The sequence below is a fragment of the Hemicordylus capensis genome, chromosome 5, assembly GCF_027244095.1.
Source record: "Hemicordylus capensis ecotype Gifberg chromosome 5, rHemCap1.1.pri, whole genome shotgun sequence".
NCBI lineage: Eukaryota > Metazoa > Chordata > Lepidosauria > Squamata > Cordylidae > Hemicordylus > Hemicordylus capensis.
In genome coordinates this window covers 208,746,231-208,769,048 of record NC_069661.1, presented here as the reverse complement: position 1 = coordinate 208,769,048, position 22,818 = coordinate 208,746,231, and the positions used below count along the sequence as shown (strand labels likewise).

At 42.5% G+C, this 22,818-nt stretch overlaps 1 protein-coding gene across 2 annotated transcripts in view; it reads right to left on the bottom strand.

The window, feature by feature from the left end:
• Window positions 1-12,538: 12,538 nt before the first annotated feature.
• SLC17A8 (solute carrier family 17 member 8) overlaps window positions 12,539-22,818 on the bottom strand; it is a 41,586-nt gene continuing 31,306 nt past the window's right edge. The window contains exons 8-12 of one of the 2 annotated variants that reach the window (XM_053256514.1): window positions 21,826-21,975; window positions 21,185-21,317; window positions 18,335-18,445; window positions 14,111-14,238; window positions 12,539-12,877 (exon numbers count right to left, since the gene is read on the bottom strand). In XM_053256514.1, coding sequence (XP_053112489.1) covers window positions 12,539-12,877; window positions 14,111-14,238; window positions 18,335-18,445; window positions 21,185-21,317; window positions 21,826-21,975 — 861 coding nt within the window. The remainder of the gene's footprint in view (window positions 12,878-14,110; window positions 14,239-18,334; window positions 18,446-21,184; window positions 21,318-21,825; window positions 21,976-22,818) is intronic. The other variant, XM_053256516.1, reaches the window with a different exon arrangement.

Here is a 22,818-nt window from a genome sequence, read left to right as displayed (position 1 = left end):
TGACCAAATTTGTTTGTGGACAGGTGGTTTGGTTCAAATTTGGTCAAAATTCGAATTGAACCACAAAAAAATGGTCTATGCACACCCCTATTTTCCCCCTCCTTCTCTGGCTGCCAGTGACAGCCTTTTAGGTGGGACCCCTTTATTAATTCTGCTTGAGCATCTTCTTGTTCCATCTCAATCTCCCCTTCTTGAGTGGATGCCTCTGGTTCTGTCTCAATCTTCCCTTCTTGATTGGATCTCTCTGGTTCCATCTCAAACTTTCTTTTTTTGATTAAGTCTCTCTATTATTACTTGTTCATTCTGTTGCTGTCTTTTCACTTATTGGAAAATCCACGTCACAGTCAGACATCACATTGGCACAGTTAACAATCTCTGTGATAGGATCAAGTATTCTGTAGCTTTTGCTACTCAGTGCATATCCTATTAATATTCCTTCCTCACTGCTGCAAGCCTCACAGTTACTCATGCTCTGGAAACCTCTCATTTAAAATGCATGGCATTGCATTGCAATGCATGGTATTGCATTTCAAAGGGCTGCCTTTGAAAATGGTCCAGAAACTGCAGCTGGTACAAAACAGGGCTGCAAGATTATTATCTGGGACTGGACGTTTTGAGCATATTATGCCACTGCTATGACAGCTGCACTGGGTCCCAGTCCATTTCTGGGCCCCATTCAAAGTGCTGGTTTTATCTTTTAAAGCCCTAAATGGCTTGGGACCGGGTTACCTGAGAGATCCCCTTGTCCCATATGTCCTGCCTAAGATCTTAAGATCTTCTTTGAAGGCCTTGCTCTGAGTGCCCTTGCCAAATGAGGTAAAGCAGGTGGCTACTAGGGAGAGGGCCTTTTTGATGGTTGTACTCCATTTATGGAATAGCCTCCCTAGTGAGGTTCACCTGGCTTCATCACTTTGTTCTTTTAGACATCAGATGAAGACCTTTTTGTTCACTCAGGCCTTTTAAATTTTGGTTTTTAAATTTAATTTTTAAAACTCAGTTTAAATTTTTTTTGAATTGCTTTGTATTGCATTTTGTTTTTAAATTTATTTTATTGGTGTGATGTGATTTCATGTGTTATGTGTTTTTACTTGATGTTTTAATGCTGAGTTGTGAGTTGCCCAGACAACAATTTGTTATGGGGCAGCTAACAAACAAAGTGTATTAATTATATTTATTGTTGCTGTTGTTATTATTATTTTCATCTAATTATCTTCTTAGCTCTTTAGGAATATATTCATATACTTTGCATCCAAATACCCTAATATATTTTAAGTTAGGTTTTGTCCCATTCTACAGTGTTGTTCCTTTAGTTTTAGTTGGAAGTCTATTCTATAAATAATTTGCAATCATTACAGCTTCTTCCCAGTATTTGTTCTCCAGACTTGAGTCAAGAAGCACACGTCTAGACATTTCAGTCAAAGTTCTGTTATTTCTCTCTGCCACTCCATCTTGCTCTGGAGTATAAGGTATTGTTCTCTAATGTTTAATTCCCTGTTTTTTAAGTATTGCTCAATATTCTTCCCAGTATATCCCCCACCATTGTCAGTGCACAAAGTCTTAGGTTTTCTTCCAAACTTGCTGCTTACTCTAGCCACATATTCTTTAAGTTTTGGCAAAAATTCATTTTTCTCTTTGTGTACCGTGTTTTCCCAAAAATAAGACAGCGTCTTATATTAATTTTAGCCCCCAAAAATGCACTAGGGCAATTAGTGGTACATCAGAAATTACCGCTAGGTCTTACTTTCGGGGTAGGTCTTACTTTCGGGGAAACAGGGTAGGTAAGTATAAGTATTGGTCTATCTGCCTCAGTATTGTTTCCAGTGGCTCCCCAGCGTACCAGACAGTGATCTTCCCCAGCACTACATGAAGATTGAACCTGGGACTGAACCTGGGACTCTTTGCATGCAAAAGTAAAAGAAAAGTTGTGCCACTGAGTCGGTGTTGAGTCCTGCCAACCACAGAGCCATGTGGTTTTCTTTGGTAGAATACAGGAGGGGTTTACCATTGCCATCTCCCATGCAGTATGAGATTATACCTTTCAGCATCTTCCTGTATCGCTGCTGCCCTATATAGGTGTTCCCCATAGTCTTAGGCAAGTTACTTCATTTCTATACCATTAGGTGGCTTTGCATGCAAAGCACATGCTTTATTACTGAGCGGCCGCTCCCATTTGGCTGACCATTGCTGTAAATACAATGCTGGATTAGATAGGCTTTACTTTTATTCAGAAGAGCAGTTTTCCCATCCTTGTGATTCTAGCATTCATTTCTATTCTACCATTTTCTGTTACATTAATTTCTGATTCATCCAAACTGCTTAGAGTATGTCTCATTTTCACAATACAGCTTTATTAAAGGCCATATAACAATACAAATTTATTGCCATCTATCACTGTGCAGTGATAAAGTAGTGTCAGTTCTTTTGATCATTTCAATATTATATGGATTCACATTAGCATTTATTATAGGACCAGTCATTAAGCAATTGGCCTCTTCAAGTCAGAGATGTTTGCACTGCACAAGGAATTTCTGCGACACTCAAGAACTTTCACCTTTTCTCCCAAGGTAATTAAATAGGGGCCTTCCATTCTGGAGATATCCGGATATTTTAATGAGATGCCTCATCTCTTAATGAGATGCCTGTTACTTGGCTTTTAAAAGATTTGAGGACCAGCAGCAGCCTAACTCCTCAGGACTGTTGTGGGGATAAAATGGGATGCTCTCAAGTATACCATCTTACTTTCCTTGGAGGGAGGGTGGAAACAAAATCAAAAAATCCCTCAACCAAGTGGGAACTACACAAAAACCGTGGTATTGAAAGAACTGTGGGGGAAATCCTTTTCTACAATGACAAATACATCCTTGGAGGTTGATGGGAGGGCTCAGCATCTCTTTATCCAGAGACAACTATTGGGACTGAAGAGAGGGATTTGTGGCTCCTTATGTTGGTGGATTTGCTTATGTTGGTGGATTTGCATTTGCTTTCTTCAGCCAACACAATGCCACATCCCCATCAGGGTAGTGCCTGCCTGCTGTTCTCTGTTGACATGGATATTCCACAACAGTAGAGGAAAGTAGGCATGCATTGCCATAGACAAAACCAGTGTGGTGTCATTTTGACTCAAAATAATTTATTTATTTATTTATTTATTTATTTATTTGGCAAATTTATTGACCACCTGGCTTCCAAAGACTCAAGGCAGTTTACATAAATTAAAACAACAACAGCAAAAACAAGAGGGAAACACATACACATACACAAAACTAAAAGCCTGGCAAAATAGATAAGTTTTCAAAAGCTTCTTAAAGGACAGGTGGCATTATGAATCTCAGACTGCAGCGTGTTCCATAAGGAGAGGCTGCAACAGAGAAGGCCCTCCCATGAGCCCAAGCCCTACGTACCTTTCCTGGGCCCAGAACTCTGAGAAGGCCCACCTGAGATGACCTCACGGGGCGGGTCAAGGTTGGACAGGAGAGGCAGTCCTGAAGGTACACAGGCACCAAGCCCTGAAATTTACTTGCAAAAATAGAGGGACTCTATTGTTAATGGAGAATCTCATATCCTGGCTGGCCCTCCTGCCTTTTAGCCTCCAGCACATCCACACAGAAAGATAGATAGATTAGGTAGATAGAGCTATAGATAGATAGAGACATAAGACATGCATACATACTTGGGTTCATCTGCAACATCAGCACTATTCTGCACGTCATAATATTTTACTGCCAAAGCAGTGGCAACATCCTAGAGCAGTGGCTCATGGGTCTGGGCCATAAATCTATTTTCAGCATCAGGAACTAATGAACAACTCAACCTTGGCACTTCCCAAGCAATAAATTCCAAAGTGTTCTATAAATGAGTCCCAGAGCAAGCCGTGTCCATACAGCTGCTGCTGCTACAAATACTGCTACAAATATTTATATACTGCTTTTCAACAAATGTTTCCAAAGCGGTTTACACAGAGAAATAAAAAGATGGCTCCCTGTCCCCAAAGGGCTCAGAAACTAAAAACTGAAGGGCTCACAGTCTAAAAATCTCACACAACATAACTCACACAATATAGGCTCCAATGCAATTAACCAAATGTGTATGCCCTGCAAGAGAAGTTTTCCTGCTACATTTCAATTAAAAGAGAAAAGAAATCTGAATCCAATACCATTATATTCTGATGATTGCTGAATCAAAACAATTAGATTTAGTAAAAGTTAGCCATTCCGGATCTTCAGAGAAATAGAGTCCCTCTTTTGCTATTTCCTGAAAGCTCCTTCCTCTCCCACATGTCCACCTTCCCAGTTTTACTTGAGGCCTAGATTGAGCCAGCTCAACTGTACTGATGTGCACATTATCAGCTACTGGCTACCTTGGGTGGCTACCAAACAGCAGTGCAGAAAAGCATAATCTACTTGGTATCCACTTGGGACCTTACTTTGAGAAGATGGTAAGAGGTCAGTTTCAGCTGTTGTCCCTGCTGTTTCATCTCGCTGGATGGCTTCCCCTCCCAATCTGATTATTGTGCTATTGAAACGATGGCTAGAGGTTCACATTATTCCTTATGATTCCATCTGCTCTGCCACAGACAAATTCCTCCTACTTATCAGAGCCCATTCTCATCCCTGGGGCTTCTTGTTCATCAAAACCTGCATTATTCTCATGCTACTGAGTGAGTTGCCTCTAACATCATGGCATCCATTCACCTTCTCTCTCCCAAGTTAGTCTCTCTTCAGTGTTTCCCCCACTTCCATCATCATCTTTTCCTGTTCCTTCTGGAAGTGCTGTTCTCTCCCCCAGAAACTACATGCAAACATGCATGCTAGCACTTGCACAACATCTCATTTGTTCTAAATGGAATTGTTGCACAATTGCACAAATCCCTGGCTTTTAAAAAAAGAACTATGGGGTCTTCTTGTGCTAACGCAACTTTATTCATTATACAAGGGCTTTATCAGTCAGAATGTCAGCCATTGAATCTTGGACCTCCTGGCATGACCACTGTTTGTCTGGAGGTCTCTTTTTCTCCACACACTTCATCCTGAAGCTGGTAGTAGTCTCACTTTTAAAGTGTCAATGTAATTGAAAGTACTTTGAAAGTATTGCAAGTATCTCTTTCAATCCTCCCCACACTTCACCTTCGCTTTGTTTTGCCTCTTGGCCTCTTCATAACTTGACCCTTGTTACTGTGTCTTGGAAGCATTTCCCCCCCATCCCTCCCTCCCTCTCATTCCTTGGATTTTGTAGTTTCTACCTTCACCTCATCTGTGTCCACGACTCTTTTGCTTGACCGGTTCTCTTGTACCTCTAGCCTCCAGCCCCTCAATTTGATATTTTCATTCATGCTTTCATATCTCTGAATGCCTCTGGAGGAGAAAAGGGTTGGCGGGTTTTATCCATTATAAATTCTCCTCTGCCATTTTCCTTGCTACTACACCTCTCTGATCCACATCAACTGATACCTCTTCTGTGCCTGTGACAACCACACCACCTCCTCTGTTCTAGTTCTTCATTCAAGATTTTGCTTCCTTACATTTGCTTCCCCATCTGGGAAAATACTATTTCCCATTGAGAAAGCACTGGGAGGGACTATCGGCTCCAGGCATCCCCATGCACTTTCCCAGCATCCTGTGTGTACCTTCCCAGCCTCCCCTGCAGAAACAACAATTACTGCCTCACACTGGTTGCAGTGCGAGCACCTGCTTCTGCATGCTGGGGTGCTGTGGTTAGCACATGCTGTGGCTTCCAGCAGCTCCTGACTGCACAGGCCTAACAAAGAGAAACTGGGGATCGGGTTTAGATTGAGAAAGCAGTATGTGAGGAAAGAATTCACCCCCTCCCACAATGCTGCAATCTTGACCCAATATGAGGTGTGTCCCCATTGCTGCTTTTAAAAGAAATGAAGAATGTTAGGAGATGCCACCACAGAGCCCCAACATCTTATTTCATTTGACTGTCAGAAACATTGTGAAACAAGCATTAAACAACCAAGTATGCCAACTGGGGTGGGGGTGGGGGTCAAACTGTTTTCATTCCAAATCATCAGTGCTGGCAATGTATTCAAACATGTGATTTCAAAAGCATGCCTGTATTGAAAACTTGTCCAAGAATTACAACTATTTTTCTAATAATAATTTATCAAACTTTTCTTATATAATCTAGGAGATAAGGAACATTTTAAAACACCATATGCTGAATAATATAAACATTTCAAGGAAGAGGCAGCAAAAATGTTGTGATTAAAGAAAACCAGAGCATATTTCCTTGCCAGGACTGGGCTTTGTTGTAAGCAGAACCATGAAAAATAATTAGTTTTGTGATAATATGCTAGTCTTCTCAGGAAAGGGGAACCTCATTTAAAACTTCTGATATTTACTAACAAAACTACAAAGTAATCTTAAATATCCAAGATGTATAATTCTTTCTTATTTATATGGTACTCTTAAGTGCTCTACTATGTATTACTTGTTTGTCCTCGCTAAACAAGACAACCAGTCCTGTGAGGTGGATTACTCAAAGCCCCATTTCACAGGTGGCAAATTGAGGCGGAGGCTGCATTCACATGTAACGTGAAACTGGAGGTTGACAAACCCATGGTTTCAATTTTAAACTGCAAATTGCATCGCAGACGTTCGTCCAGCTGCGGTCCGGCAACCTCTGGTTTCAGGAGAGGGAAACTCCTTCCTCTTCCTGGTCCACTGAGGCCACATCCCAGCAAGCTCCATAGTACTGGCATTGCCAGACTGTGGGCAAAGCATTAGCATGTCACCAGAGTGGCTGTGATTGGCCATGATCATGAAGGGGGCATGCCAAGCACGATTGTGCCTTTTTGGAATGCTCTGCCTGCCCTTGGCAGGGAAAGGGCATTTAAATCCCTTTAAATGCCATGACATGCCAGCACTTATTCTTACAGCGATTGCACTGACCACCTCCTAAGAGCCCTGCAACAAAACTGTCCTGTACATGCACAATTGGAGGGGGCATCTTGTGGGGGCACTGTTTCCCTGTTACTCAGAAAAGGGAAGAGAACATGATGACTTCCTAGGAGATATGTATATGAAGGAGGGCAAAGGATCTTGTGGGAGTGGGGGGAGGTGGTCTGTCCTGCCATCACCGAGGATGCGCTTGCGAAGGCTCACCCCAGCAAAGCAATCCATGCAGACTAAACCATACAGCTGCTCCCTTGGCAGCTTGCTGCTGGTGGACTAGTACTCTTATGAGAGGGCCAATCTACTGGGGAGGACCATTGGGTTAAACACCCTTGGTCTTCTGTAGGACTGCATGCTCATGAGTTGAACTAACCCAACAAAGACGACCTCACTTGCATGCCCCCCCCCCTCTCTCTGGTTAATGATAGAACTTTTACACTGCAACCCCCTCCTCCCCTGGGAAGCCTTGCAGAGACCCCAAGGAAATTGTGATGCTCCATATGTCAGAGCCTAGCTGTGTGTGTGGACAGGGGAACACTGGGTGTGGGGAAGGATCTTTTCAGGTTAGGACTGGCATTGCACTGTATGCAGATGTGCCGCTATGTTGAATCACAGGAGAGGAGAGCGCAGATGTCTAGCTACTCCAGGAAAGCAGGGTCACCGCTTAGGGGCACAAGCAAGGGTGCATGTGATCACATGGGCAGATGGGCTGGCAGGGGGCATGCCTTGGCAGTTAACTGGCAGCAGTTGCCAAGACAGGGAAAGCAGTTGCTGTTTGCCAAGACAGGGAAAGCAGTTCCTGTCCCCACAGCTTTCCTGTATAGTTCAATCTGGCTCGAATATAGAGCCCACGTGGCCTGGCACTCTCATGAGTGAGCAGTCCTTGGGAGAAGGGGGTTGTTTTGTCATCACATATTATTAGCAATTCTACTCAACACCCCTGTCCCTACTGATGGTTCTTCTCATGAGTTGTGAGTGGGTGTCCCCATGGCCTTACTCTCATGAGTGAGCGCTGTGCTCAGAATCAGCCATCACATATGAGGCTCTCCCCTCTCAGTGTTGGCAATACTGTTCCTGCTGCCTGGCCCTTCTCATAAGTAGGTCTAGGTACCCCCAAGGGAAAGGGTCTCCAACTTGTTTGTTCAAAAAATAGAAATTGGCTGTTCACGAATCCCTGGTTGGGGTTGCCTTTTAAACCCGATCCCAGGTACCCCCCCTCCCCACACACATACCCCATGTTTCCTTCCCATCACTCTAATAGTGTGCCCCACTTATGTTGCCATCTGGCAGGTTTGTGCTTGTGAACATACATCATTATCGCTTTATTCTTGGGGAGCAAAGCATTTGGTGCCCATCCTGTCATCCCATCCCCTTTCCCTCATACTTGCAAGGAGTGGGGTGCAAGGGATAGAGTGGGGAAAGGATCTGCCCCTGTGTGGTTTTGCCACTTGACAGGGTGACAAGTTTGGGATGGGATGTGGCAGCATTCCTGTTGCTAGGCAACTGCATTGCTGCATCAGAGACAGGAGAGGCTGGACCAGGAGAGGCAGCCAGCGAGAAGCACCACAGGCATGGAGGGGGTGCGATCCCAGGTTGGTCAGCACAGCTGTTTCTATGATTGCAGTTTCAAAATTGGCATGGAACTGCGGTTATGGCAGTGTCCACATTCAGATGTAACGCTTCAGTGGACAAACCTCAGATCTCAGCGGCAAACCTTACTGCAAACTGAAGGTTCAAATTGGAGTTTGGTGAGGCAAACCACAGGTCTCTTTTGCACGCGCTCAGACATAACGGAATTCCAACTTCTGCCCCGTGAAACTAACTCTGGTGTCACGTTATGTCCATATTTGACCAGTGACACAGATACTTGCTCAAGGTCACTCATACTTCCCAGCTGAACTGTGTTAACCCAGGTCTCCAAGATTAAAGGCCAACACTGACCACTACATTACGTACCTAGTATGACAAGCCCTTGTATAAATATTTTTATTTGAAGAGCTCTGGAAATATCTATTGAAAGGTGGCATCACAATCCATGATATAAAAACATTAAATATCTAATTGACATGCTCCCCCTTTCAGTCTATCTTATATTTCATTTTGAGATGCGTGGGAAACAGTTCCTTTTTCCTCCTAGGATTTGCTTGTCATGGAAAGAGATATGGAATAAAATGATCTTTGATGCATCAATAAAACAGGTGCCTGCAAAATGCCCATCCATTTGTAATGGATGGGAAACTGTGATGGAAAACTGAACCTGTACTTTTCATGAATCTGAAATGGATTTTGCTATGCTAATTTTAGCTAACTGGGTTACACACATGGCACCCTATAAGAGTGTCAGCTGGTAATTTCTGACAGCTCATTTAACATCTGGATGCTCTTGCTCTTTCTGACTAAGGATTTTACATATCCCTTTGGATCACACTACTGCAGTTCTATATTACATTGTTACTTGTTTCCAAATATGGGAAGTAATTTATCAGATAAGAGCTAGAAGCAGATTCATATATCTTAAGCATGGATGGAAAGGCAAGTAAAAATCCAGAGTCTCTAAAGGAATTGCCTCTTTCCATATCAACCTGTCTGAGCATTGAGATGCTGCTCCTCCCAGTTCCGCCACTATTAGATGTATGGCAGGTGGGCATAAGAAAGAGGGCCTGTTCTGCCAGGGCACTCAGAATCTGCAGTGCCCTCCCAAGAGAAGTATGCCTGGTCTCATTACTGCTCACCTTTCAACAGGTAGCAAATACTATTTTGGTTTGTCAGACACATTTATTTGTTTTTTACAGTAAATATCAATCAGACCAAGACCACGGACCTTTAACCCTACCCTGTTCCAGTCTAGAAAATGAACATGAAAACACACACAATCCTACCTATTTACCATGGGAAAGAGATTCCCATTGACACCAATGAAAACTTTTCCTGCAGCCATGAAGATACCCTGGTTGGAACATGGCAGTGAGAAGGGTAAAAGTCCCCAGCTGAAGGCCAGCTCCACAGCCTCTACTTAATTTGGCTGTTATTTACTGTTCAAAAAGCAAACAAAGAAGTGCTAAGCATGGGCTTTTGTAACATGTCATTTGACCCCGAGATACTTTTAAAATGCCAATTGAATTCTTCCTGCTGTTTTTTTTTTAACTTATTTGATTGGATCAACTTTATTAACTTATGCTAAATATTCTGACAATTTGTTCTTAATTGTATTTCTCTGGGATTATTGTTTGCCACCTTGCATACTTATAATAGAAAAGCAGTTATAAATGTTGTTAATAAATGATAGAAACCAAAATTACAAGCACATTTTCCGCACTACCGTCTTTTTAGTTTAGTTAAAGATCTATTCCTGTTTCAGCTGTCTTCCCGCAGGAATCTGAATGGAATGATAGCAGTTCCAAGAAGAAAAGATTCCAGTTGCTTTCTGCTGTTATACATTTCTAATATCATTATGCAGATAAACTGGCTATTCATGACACAACAATAACACATCATAATGCCAAGACAGACCCAGTAAGAATCACAATGTAGCAAAATGGTTTCACTTAAATTTACTGAGATAGTCATGATGTGAAACAAATACATCCATCATTTACTGAAATTCTTCAATCAGAAAACATTGTGAGCCTTTGAAAGCTGCTAGTGATTTAAATGTGATACAGCATGTTTCCCATATCATCGTCATGAATGGTGAGAAAATATCTAGAGCCTTTCAGTAATATCAGACATGCTGTTGGGTGTAAATAAATTATTGCAAGGTCTTTGGATGGTGTTTTAAACCCTCCAAAATATGTAGGTCCAACCTAACAGGAACATTGTCTGCAAAGCCCCACTGAAATCCATAGCAGTTGGACAAGACCACAGCTGTTCTCTTGCACAAACACTCCATTAAATTAATGTTTCTGCAGGTTCCCATTAACTTTACAAGCAAGTTTGTGACAGCAGAGTTAATAAGCAAATAACAGAATAGGTTATCATACTGTATATTTCTCTTTCACATGCAGATCCAAATACTGGGCAGCCTGAACCTAAATGATCTAGTACCAGGTGATCATAGGAACTGCTTCCTTTTGTATGAACCTACCAAAACACAACATACGTTTGGTCTATATAACGGATCCTATATGCCTTGCCTCTGGTATGAACCTACACAAACAGTTCAACATCAGAGGCCCTGCTCTGTGTTTCCCCACCATCTGAAGTATGGCAGGTAGTCAATCACACAAGACAGGGCCTTTTCAGTTGTGGCACCTAAACTATGGAATTCTACTGTGGAAGGCCTGTCTGACGCCATCATTACGTTTCTTTTACTGGCTGGCAAAAACCTGTCTGTCTGTTTCAAAGGGCTTATGGCTGGGTAGGGACTGAATATTGTTTAGAGTTTCTGCTGATGGAGAGATGATTGATTGATTGATGTTGCTGCTGTGTTTTAGATTATTAATTTTTAATCTGTGTTTTAAACTTTCATTTTGATTTTATGTTATTAGCCACCTTGGAGGTCTTTCTGATAGAAATATGGGCATACATATTTTAATAAAACAAACAAACAAACCTGTACCTCTAGGGCTGTGGGTCAGTGGCATAACACTGATTATAAAAGACATCCATATTTTGGACAATTTCCAAAAATATCCCTACTTAGAGGACCTCCATAAGTTCTCTTCCCCAGCAATTAAAAGATGAGAAACAATAAACAAACAAATAAATCCAGTGGGCTTTATAAAACTATGAGGCTATTCTCATGGCACAAACTGCCTGGGGTAACCCAGGCAGCTCATGTCGTCTGGAACATTGGGAGCCCTTAGCTCCTAGCTGCTCCAACTGAGGGTAGCCCTGTTCTTCTACCCTGTGTTTTACCAAGGTAGAATGAACCACAGGTTTGTCTTACCTCATCAGGTGATCGTCTGGGTGATCACCGCCAGGTAGAAGGTCCCACCCCCCGGCCCGTTGCCATTTTTGGCAGTGAGCTGGGGGGAAAGAGTGGGCATGCCAAGTGCAGTGGCTAGTCAGGGTCTCTCTGGGATGTGGGAGGACTTCCTCCTACTGATCCCAGCTTTGGCCTCCACCGTGCTGCTGCTCGTGTGGGTCCGAGTGTTGGAGGCAAAGACGACTGCTGCTCCTCTACCAGAGAAGGCAGGCGAGCTCCTTCCCCACAGCCCTCCCAAGCAGCAATGTGAGGTCGTGTGAATGACCACTATCTCGAAGGAATGGCCTCTATTGCCAGCAATCCAATCCTTGGTGAAACATTGCATTATACCCCCACCACAATACATTCTGTGTTGCATGATACTAGAGGGATGAAAAGAACAGAGTACAGCCAGCATGATTACATCCTTAAAGCAAGATGTAGAGCAAGAACTACATTATTGTTAGTGAAGACCTGCCTGATGCAAAGGATGGTGGCCTTCATACAAAGTACTGTCTAAGGCCTGAATGTAGGGATTCTTCAGACACCCCAATTTTGATTTCCATTAACCCTTTCCTGTGCTACAAGTTGAAAACGACAAAGTCTTACAGCTAGCCATTTGGCAAGATTATCCACAAAATAACAATGAAATAAATATAGATACTGCCTGATTTTGTACAGGGATGGTAATGGTCACACCAATCATACATGATCAGATTCATGACAAATCATGAAAATGTCCATGTTCATTCTGGTAGGAAGTCTCTTCTTCTACATCTCGCAACACTTCCTTTTGCCTCTGTAGCCCTTTGCTTCGTACTTCATGATTTTGAACGGTAGCACCATACGTTTTCTTTTGGCTAACAAAACTATCATTGTTCAGTTCAGTCTCTTCAGCCAGTTCATCTTGATCAAGTATTCCACATTTTTCTTCATTCAGATTTTCTGGGTCAGCCCATTCCTGCTTCTCACCAGAAGCAAAGATGGCATAAAATATCACTCCACTATAATGAACTAGGGCAGCTATTAGAAAGACATTTTGCCATTCTTCACGGGTCTACAGGAATGAAATAGTTCATATTAGTAGTATAGGTAATAAAGACAGGCATCCAAATTAGATCAATAATGAGAGAGCTAAACTGTTGCGATCTGTTCTAATTTCTGATCTGAGTGTTTATAAAAATAAATGCACAAAATATATGGTAGATTTTTTTCTTTCTACTGATACAAATCACATCAAGTATCACAGAAATATGCACAGCTAAACACACACAGCCAAATTACACTTGACATGTCCTCTGTCTAACCTCTTGCCACAAATATCTGCACAGAAATGTTCATAGCATTTTCCATGTTACTTTTGGACAATGTTCTATTAACAGAACACAAAAGTGCATCACAGAGAAAAGCATTATCATCTTATTCAGCTTTTTAGTGCAATTAGCATGACAAGTATTTTAGTGCAATTAGCATGACAAGTATTTATTGGGGAGGGGCCATCGCTCAGGGACAGAACACATGCTTTGCTTGCAGAAGGTCCCTGGCTCAATCCCTAGCATCTGTAGTTAAAGGGATCTGTTGTCTGGGGATGGGAAAGACTTCTGCCTGAGGTCTTGGGAACCCACTGCTGGTCAGAGCAGACAACACTGGTTTAGATGGACCAATGGTCTGACTCATTATAAGACAGTTCCATATGATCCTTCCAGTGATGCCAAACTATGCCTGGTGAAGATTTATCCCTAAGTATCTCAATCCGTTCTCAAAATTGTTGGGGTTAATTTCTTATATAGCAGAATATTTCAGGAGCTAACTCACTCCCATTACAGCAGACGTTAACAGAGACTCAGGGGCAACAGCTTGTAAATGATAAGCATGGAGATTCATGTATGGTTAAACTAATCTACTTTGTTTACAAGTGTATGATGATAGAAAAGACCTAAATCTAACTTCTGGCTACATGGTGGTGAGAGAGTGACCTATAGAAGCATGGTGCTCAGAGAGAGTGAACCAGAAGCATTCTGGGAAGAAAAAGAAGGAAGTCACTCTCAGGAAGTTCCTGACTACACACTGTCAATAGAGGGGCCATAGAGGCAGAGATAAGCAGGAAAGAGGAGGAGACCCTAACTGACTATCTCTGCTCCAAATGCCCCTAGTGGTCATTAGGAATCTTCAACAAAAATAACTAGTGATAAGTTTAGATTTGACAAAAGTAATTATTCTTTAAAATAATAAGTGCATGCCACCCATTTAAATGTCTTTCAAGGGGGAAAAAGATATCAGAACACTCTACCTTATGTTTAGTCATTGCACCAACAATGAGGGGACACACCATTCCTGACAATGTGCCTACTCCATTAGAGATCCCCATGAGGATGCTGGCATATCTGGGTGCAATATCTAAGTGGTTGACATTAAATCCTGTAAGAGAGAAAACTACAAATTAAATCTGTAGACCGCCCCAAACTTCCATCTCTGGGCAGTTTACAATAATATAAAACAGATTAAAAATGAAAACCTTATAACAATTTTAAACCACAGTCCAGTTAAAAAGCTTGGGTGAAAAAATAAGTCTTTGGGGACTTTTTAAAAGATCTCAGAGATGGGGAGACACTCAGCAGGGAGTCTTGGGGCAGCGACAGAGAAGGCCTGTCCCTGTGTAGCCACCAGACGAGCTGCTGGCAACTGCAAAGGAACCTCTCCAGATGATGGAGCTCATGAAGATGAAGGCATTCTCTTAAATACCCAGGGCCTAAGCTGTTTAGGACTTTATAACCAGCACCTTGTATTTTGCCCGGAAACTTATTGGAATCCAGTGTAGCTCATGTAGAATAGGAGTAATATGGTCTCTCCGAGATGACCCAGAGACCAACTTGGCTGCTGCATTCTGTACCAACTTCAGTTTCTGGACTACATACAATGGCAGCCCCACATAGAGTGCATTGCAGTAGTCAAGTCTGGAGGTTATCAGCGTATGTACTACTGTTCTGAGGGAGTTCATCTCAAGAAACAGACACAGCTGGCATATTGGCCGAAGTTGCTAGAAAGCACCTCTGGCCACTGAGTAGCCTAGTAGCCTCTCTCTGGGACACCAGGGAGAGGCTAGGATCCAGAAGCACCCCCAAATGGCATACTTGTTCCTTCTGGATAAGAGTGACCCCATCCGTAACTGGCAGCAGAAAATAGTCTCCTGGGTTCCAACCCCATGCAATAAGTACATCCATTTTATTTGAATTCAGTCTCCGTTTGTCATCCCTCATCCAGCCCATCACTGCCTCCAGGTAGGCATTTAGGAGCTTATGCCTTCTTGCGCACAGGTATAGTGCTGCCAGGGGGGTGGGGGGAGCTGTGAGCAGGACCTTTAAAAAGGAATAAAACAGGTCCTTACCTGCTCTCTGCCACCCCATGTAGCTTCCTGCTCTGATGGCACTTCCCCAAGAACCTGCATGCAGCACTGGCACGCACATGGCTTCTGCACATGCACAGTTGCCATGTGTGTACTGGCACCATGCATGGGTACTTGTGGTGGGGGCACTGCAGTAGGAACCTGCATGGGTAGAGAAGGTAAGGACCTGCTCTACTCCTTTTTAAAGGTCACACTCACTGCTCCCCACCCACACCAGGTCGTGCCAAACCTCGGTTCATGCAAATCCCTGGTTGACATGGAGAAATAGATTTGGGTGTCATCAGCATACTGATAACATCCTGTGCCAAATCACCTGATTATCTGTCCCAGCAATTTCATGTAGATGTTAAAAAGCATTGGAGACAGTATGGAGCCCTGGGGGACAGTGTTCTCTCTAACAGGGAATCCCAGATGCTGTTGACTACAACTCCCATAATTCCCAGCCAAAGGCCATCACAACTGGGGATGCTGAGAATTGTAGTCAACAACATCTGGAATTTCCTGTTAGAGGGAATGGTGCTGGGGGACATCATATAAATCTTCACATTTTGAAGAGCAAGAGTCTCAAGTGACACCATCTGGAATCTGCCCAAGAGGTAGGAAAAGAATTACTGCAAAGCAGTGCCCCCCCCAGCCCCGACCCTCTCAGATGCTTCAGAACAATACTATGGTTGATAGTATCGAAAGCTGCCAAGAAATCCAAAAGGACCGAGTCGCACTCCTACCCTCAATTCTTAATTGGAGATCATCCATCAGGCTTACCAAGGCAGTCTCTACCCCACAGCCCACCCAAAAGCCAGTTTGAAATGGATCTAGATAACCAGTTTCCTCCAAGACTGCCTGGAGCTGAGAGGCCAGCACCATCTCAATTACCTTGCCTGGCCACAGAAGGTTGGAGACAGGCCTATAGTTGCTTAACTCTGAGGGATCCAATGCAGGCTTCTTCAGAAGAGGTCTAATGACTGCCTTCTTAAGATAGGAAGGCATCATGCCCTCCCTTAGAGATGCATTTATAATACCTACCAGGCCTTCTAAAACAACTCCCCTACCAGATAGTACTGTTCCAAGCAGTTTGTCCACATCCTCAGGAGTCACAAACCACATAAGAGGAGTTCCTGGACACTTCCAGCAACTTCTCTTACAAGACTAAATCTTGTAAGATTTAACAATTTTACATGATGAGAGCTGAACTCTGTGGAGTTCTTCCTCTGAGGGAACCCTTAAACATACAGAAGCCCTCTGAGCATCAGGACTTGGTATGGTTAACATACACAGTCTCTCTCTCCTCCCCAACTCTATTCTTGTGCAGTACAGATACTTAAGCAAGTGGCATAAACGCCATCACAAGAACAGGATTGATCCCTGTTAGCTCCCAACCTCAGAATCCTATGGATTATTCCAACCACACTGTTATAAACTTTGATGCAGTTCTGAATTGAGCTTTTTGGCAAGTGATTTGAATGGTCCCCTTTTTCCAAGCAAGAGGCTTTACACACAGGGCCTCTGAGCTCCAATCTGCCTCAGAAGAGAGTGTGTATGTTCACACACCAGCCAAACTTACCTCAAAATCCCTTTGAGATTTTTGGACCCACTCCACACACAAACCAGGCTTTGTAATGTGAATTCTAGCTTATCTCGACGTATGTCCGGGTTTTTAAAATGTTGGTTTTAAGCTACTTTTTCTGAAAATGCTGGAGCAAATAGGAGAGGCACTGACATAGAAACATTAGCATGATAAGAGGCATGCTCTCTTCAGAAATGCAGATCTATCTCTGCAGGACCTCTCTCTCCCCCACCCTCCCATTGGCTAGAAGGAAAACATGGAGCATGCCATGTGGACTTGTCTCAAAAGAAAACCAAGAACAGAGGGGAGGGGCTGCTTCCCTCAATGCCGTGAGTCTACTTCGAAGTGCCTTCACTCAACGTTTACCCCCAAAGCCTGAAGTCAAGTGCAAATAACTCCCTGGTGATTTTTCTTTAACTGTGATGGTGCAAACTACTGAACATATGATTTGGGTTCTCAAATATATTAGCATTAAAACTAATCTTGCACTGTATACTTGATAACAAGTCTTTCTTCCTAATGAAAAACACTTTTGTGTTTTGTATGGGATAAAATGACACTGGCTAATGTGATGCATAGTGTTACGAAGACATAATGCTGTGCCCTGGGGCTTCCGCAGAGGCAGACAACAGGCCTGACACTGTTAAGAATGGGTGTTGCGCTAGCAGTGCTTCTGCAGTTTTCCGCATTGTCTTGAATGGGAAAAACTGTATAAGTTTTCTAGGATAACCTGTATAAGTTACCTGTATAAGTAACCTGTATAAGTTTTCTAGGATAACCTGTATTTTCTAGGATAAAAACTGTATAAGTTTTCTAGGATAACCACCCATCCTTAATAATATTGGGGCTGCCTTCCAACTCCACAACAGCCCCTGGGTGCAGGTTATATGTCATAAGAACAGCCCTGCTGGATCAGGCCCAAGGATCATCTAGTCCAGCATCCTGTTTCGCACAGTGGCCCACCAGATGCCTCTGGAAGCCACAGGCAGGAATTGAGGGCATGCCCTCTCTTCTGCTGTTACTCCCCTGCAACTGGTACTCAGAGGCATCCTGCCTTTGAGGCTGGAGGTGGCCTATAGCCCTCCAACTAGTAGCTGATAAGAACATAAGACTTATGCCGTAATGTGGCACAGCCAGCATGGTGTAGTGGTTAGAGTGCTGGACCCGAGTTCAAATCCCCATTCAGCCATGATACTAGCTGGGTGACTCTGGGCCAGTCACTTCTTTCCCAGCCTAACCTACTTCACAGGGTTGTTGTGAGGAGAAACCTAAGTATGTAGTACACTGCTCTGGGCTCCTTAGAGGAAGAGCGGGATATAAAATGTAAAAATAAAAATCATGTTAGCCAGTGTCTGGTATCATAATGGTATTAGGCTATTCTCTGTTACGTTAGTAGGAGACGTGAACTTACTATCAGATGGTTTTTCTCATATCTGTTGTTCTTTCCATGGTGCTTAGATGTAAGTAACTGGAGTCAAGAACCATAATGAGCCCTACTGACTTTATAAGTATTTCCCCAATTTGTTTTAAAAGAGTTTAAATTTTACCTGAAATAGCAAATCCACTAAAGCCTACTGCTAAAACCAGAAAAGAGATCGCAACACCTCTTGTGTGAGAGAAGCCAACCACCAAAAGCAAAGTAGCTTCCATCCCAAAACCTGAAAATGAAACACACAGAAATAATAATAATAAATTATGTGAAATATAGTCTACTACTTTAAGAGATATGAGAAGACCTATGCAGTTAGGTCAAGTATTTTTGTTTTAGGTTGTTTTAAAATTCTTGCCTTGTTGACTTTGCTTGTCAATTGCTTTTTCTAAATTTTCACTCTGATAGTTTAGTTTTCCTTTTTTGCTATGACAGCCAGCATAGTGTAGTGGTTAGAGTGTTGGACTAGGACTGGGAAGACCCGGGTTCAAATCCCCATTCAACCATGAAACTTACTGGGTGGCTCTGGGCCAGTCATGTATCTCTCAGCCTAGCCTACTTCACAGGGTTGTTGTGAAGATAAAAATAAGCATGTACACCACTCTGAGCTCCTCGGAGGAAGAGTGGGATATACATGTACTAAATATAAATAAATAAATACTCTGAGTGTAATGGCTGTGCTATAGAGGAGGGAAATGGTCAGCTATCAAGGGAAAAGTTTTATGTGATATAAACAAATGCCGAAAAAGTACCCCTTTCCCAGTCAGAGCTATTCTGGATGGCATATGTAAATATTATAGTCAAATGCCACAGTCTAACACAGAATTAAACCCACCAATAATTTTAAATATTGATATGCTTAAACTTAATAAGGTTAGGTTGTGGCCAATCTAATATGAACAGTGTTTAGTGGGCTGTAACTAAAGCCCAACAGGAAACTGTTATCCTTCATTCCCTTGTTTCCAGAAATATGTGGGCTAGTGATGGTGCTCATAGTGAAGAATAATCACACATTCCCTTGTTTCCAGAAATATGTGGGCTAGTGATGGTGCTCATAGTGAAGAATAATCACACTACACTTTCTCAGAGTCATATTTATTCTCTACTCTCTACTTTTCTACTATTATTGTTGTTGAGAAGTAAGTGAGGTGAGCCTTGTCTTCATGTTAAGGTCTTGTAAATCTACGAAGGGGCAGATAGACAGTCAGTGTGTAACCTCCCATTTTGTTCCCAGAATCCTATGATTGTTCATTGCAACGCCACTTTCAAAGCTTACAGTGTATTAGGCAATTTTGTTTTCAACGTTCTCTAGTAATGATTATTTATTACTCATAACTGATTTCCCCAAATCCCCTGCTTTTAAATCAAAATTTCAAAGAGGCTTACAAACAAACAAACAAGAATAATAATTCTTTATTTGTTAGCCGCCCCATAACAAATTGTTCTCGCAACAGAACCATTAAAAAGTCAAACGGCTAATACAAGCAGGAAGTAGTGGGGAACATTAAAAATGCCATAAAATAGCAGCTCTATGGAAGGCCGCCTGAGCAATTAAAAAGGTCTTTTGCTTGTAACTAACCAGACTAAGTGCCAGGAGCAACCCTGGAGGGAAGCATCTCACAACTTTGCATTGCACTCTCCTGGACCTTTCCCAGATGGCGGGCTTAACCGTGGAATTCGGTGGAGTGAGGTAGAGTGAGTTATGAGGTATTATATTAGCCACATAAGTGTAATAAGGATAATTTGAAGAAACCTGGGGGCTATTCACTCCTTTAATAGGGTTCCTGTTGGTTCTTTCCAATTTTTTCCATGCACCGTTCACACCATACACCATTGAAGTCCATGTAGGGTGTACCACTCCCAGTGGTACTTTATGGTGAATATAAGAAAACAGGTAGGCTTTTCTTAAAGTCTCACTTTTTGCAATTTTTTAAAATAAAACATTTGCTTAGTGATATTGCAGAACATCATATGCACCTGCCGCATGTGTGGTGCAGGGAGATGCTTCCCTAGCATCTCCAAGATAGGGCTGAGAGAGATTCCTGCCTGCAACCTTGGAGAAGCCACTGCCAGTCTGTGTAGACAATACTGAGCTAGATGGACCTTTTGTCTGACTCAGTATATGGCAGCTTCCTATGTTCCTATGTTGTTCAGCAAGATCACCAAGCAAATGTTAAGGAATGGAGGGAGGGAGGGAGGCTTTAAGAAAAGTCTATTTATGTTCTTATGTTCACCATAAAGTACCGCTGGGAGTCAAACAGAGTCAGGAGGCTTTTCAAAAGGGAGAAAAAGAGATAAATTTTATTAAAAGGGGAAAACAAAATGCACCTTGCGGGTGTATACAATGATGTTCTGCAGGATCACTAAGCAAATGTTTAAAAAGGAAAAAAGAGGGGAAAGTGAGGCTTTAAGAAAAGGCTCTCTATTAGCATGGCTTCTCCATACATCTCAGAAGAAACATTGGTGAATATTGTATATATCAAAGTACCCCCAAAACTAAAAAGTGGAACTTTTTAGCATGTCGATAATGCAGGCTAAGCTCTAATGCGCAGGGGAAAACCCGAATGATGTATGGAGTGCTCCCTGATATCTTGCATGGACTTCAATGTAAATCCGCCTGACGTGTGAACGTACACCTGCGATTCCTGTGGGAACGCCATCTGGGAAGTATGGCCCTTTCTTGGTTAGCTCTTTTCCTTTCTTCACAGAACTATCCCCTTTCCTATTCTCCCATTTCGTCCCAGCTTTCAATGCAATGTGCTCAGGGTAGACCAACCAACCATTGTATTTGTTTTGTTTTTCAAATTGTATTTGCATCCCATTTTTCAGAATAAACACTTTCAAGGCTGCACACTTTCATTACAGCTTGCTTAGCTCTATTTATTACACCTGCCCATCAGCAAAGCATATTTTTGCACTGATAACACAGAGGTCAAAACTTTTATTAACAAAAATCAACAAACCATACCTCCACAATTCATGATTTTTCTTACTGCAGTAGTTGTTAAAATCCTTCTGCTTTGTAAAAAGTCAGCCAGCTGCCCTCCAATGGGCACAATAATTGTCATGACCATATGTGGAACTGCAGACAAAAGGCCAACCTGAAAGTAAAACATACAACTCTATGAGCAGACTGTATGAAAGCAAAAATGTGGTTTTCTGCCCCTCAAAACTTTTGTATGTTTTCCCTCCTTAAATTAATCCAGTGAATGGTCCAAGGGTTCATGGGGCTGCAATCAAAGCAGGGGTGGAGATGATCTGTCCCTGGCTAGGAAGCTGCTGGGATGTAAACTTCTCTCAGCTTTTCAAATACAGCAAATTTGCTGACAAAGAACACTCATATTCAATTCAATTATTTGAAAAGAAAACTAATTGGCTAGGGAAATTAACATTTTCATGACAGCAGTGATCTGTAGCATTGCCCTCTCCTCCCCAATCTGAATCTTGATAGCTTTTGTTAGCCTTTCTTACATCAAATGGCTGACACAGCTTATTTACCAATAACCTGATGGACGAGTCAAAAGTGCCAGTTTCTAAGGATTGCTAACTTCAGTGTTCTCAAAAATATGCCCAGGCCACTAGCGAAATTCTTTGGATTCATATAGTTACCTTACTTATTGCAAATCCAAAAACTTCTTCGAAGTAAGCAGGCTGACTTATAAGCAGCAAATAGAAAGTCCAGCTTCTGCAAAAGTTTGCCACAATGATTGCATAAACTGGCATTGATGTGAAAAACTGCTTCCATGGAGTACTAAATCTCTAGAAGATAAAATGAGAAAAACTTAAAATGGCAGGAATTAGAGGCAGCAGGAACTCCAAGGACCATCTCCTTGGTCCTTCATCAAGCCGGCGTCACTATTGCTGTATAGCTATATTAATGGCACTAGGATCAGTTTTCACAGTATTTTAACTTTCTTGGAAGCATCTAATTTCAGGACTAGAATCCAAACTTTATGTGGTGGCTTCCCATAAAGCAGGGGATAATATATCATACAAGTCCATGTACCTCAAAACTCCTGAGAACAGACCTGGCATCAGCAGTGACCATGGTCCCAGTGGTTCAACAGGGTCTACAGCTAATGTTTAGCTTTGCTCTCCTGGAAGAATAAAATCTGCCTGCAGTCTGGCTAGTGCATGCCCTTGACACAGTGTCCAGTCCTGCTGGATCAGGCCCAAGCCCCAACTAGTCCAGCATCCTGTTTCCTATCTAGTCCAACAGCGAGCGAGATGCCTTTAGGAAGCCCACAACCAAGAGATGAAGGCATGTCCTCTCTTCTGCTGTTGCTCCCCTGCAATTGGTAATGACCTACAACCATCAAGACTAGTAGCCACTGATAGACCTGTCCTCCCTAAGTTTGTCTAAGCCAATACCAATAACCTGATACTAATGGTTATAAGCCAATACCAATAACCTGATACCAATAACCTGATACAGCCATCAAAGCTGATAGCCATCACTACATTTCATGGCAGAGAATTCCATAGATTAATTATGTGCTGTGTAGCAAAGTACATCCTTTTGTTGGTCCTAAATTTCCTGGCAATCTGTTTCATGGGATGATGCCTGGTTCGTGTTGTGTGTGTGAGAGAGAAACATCTCTC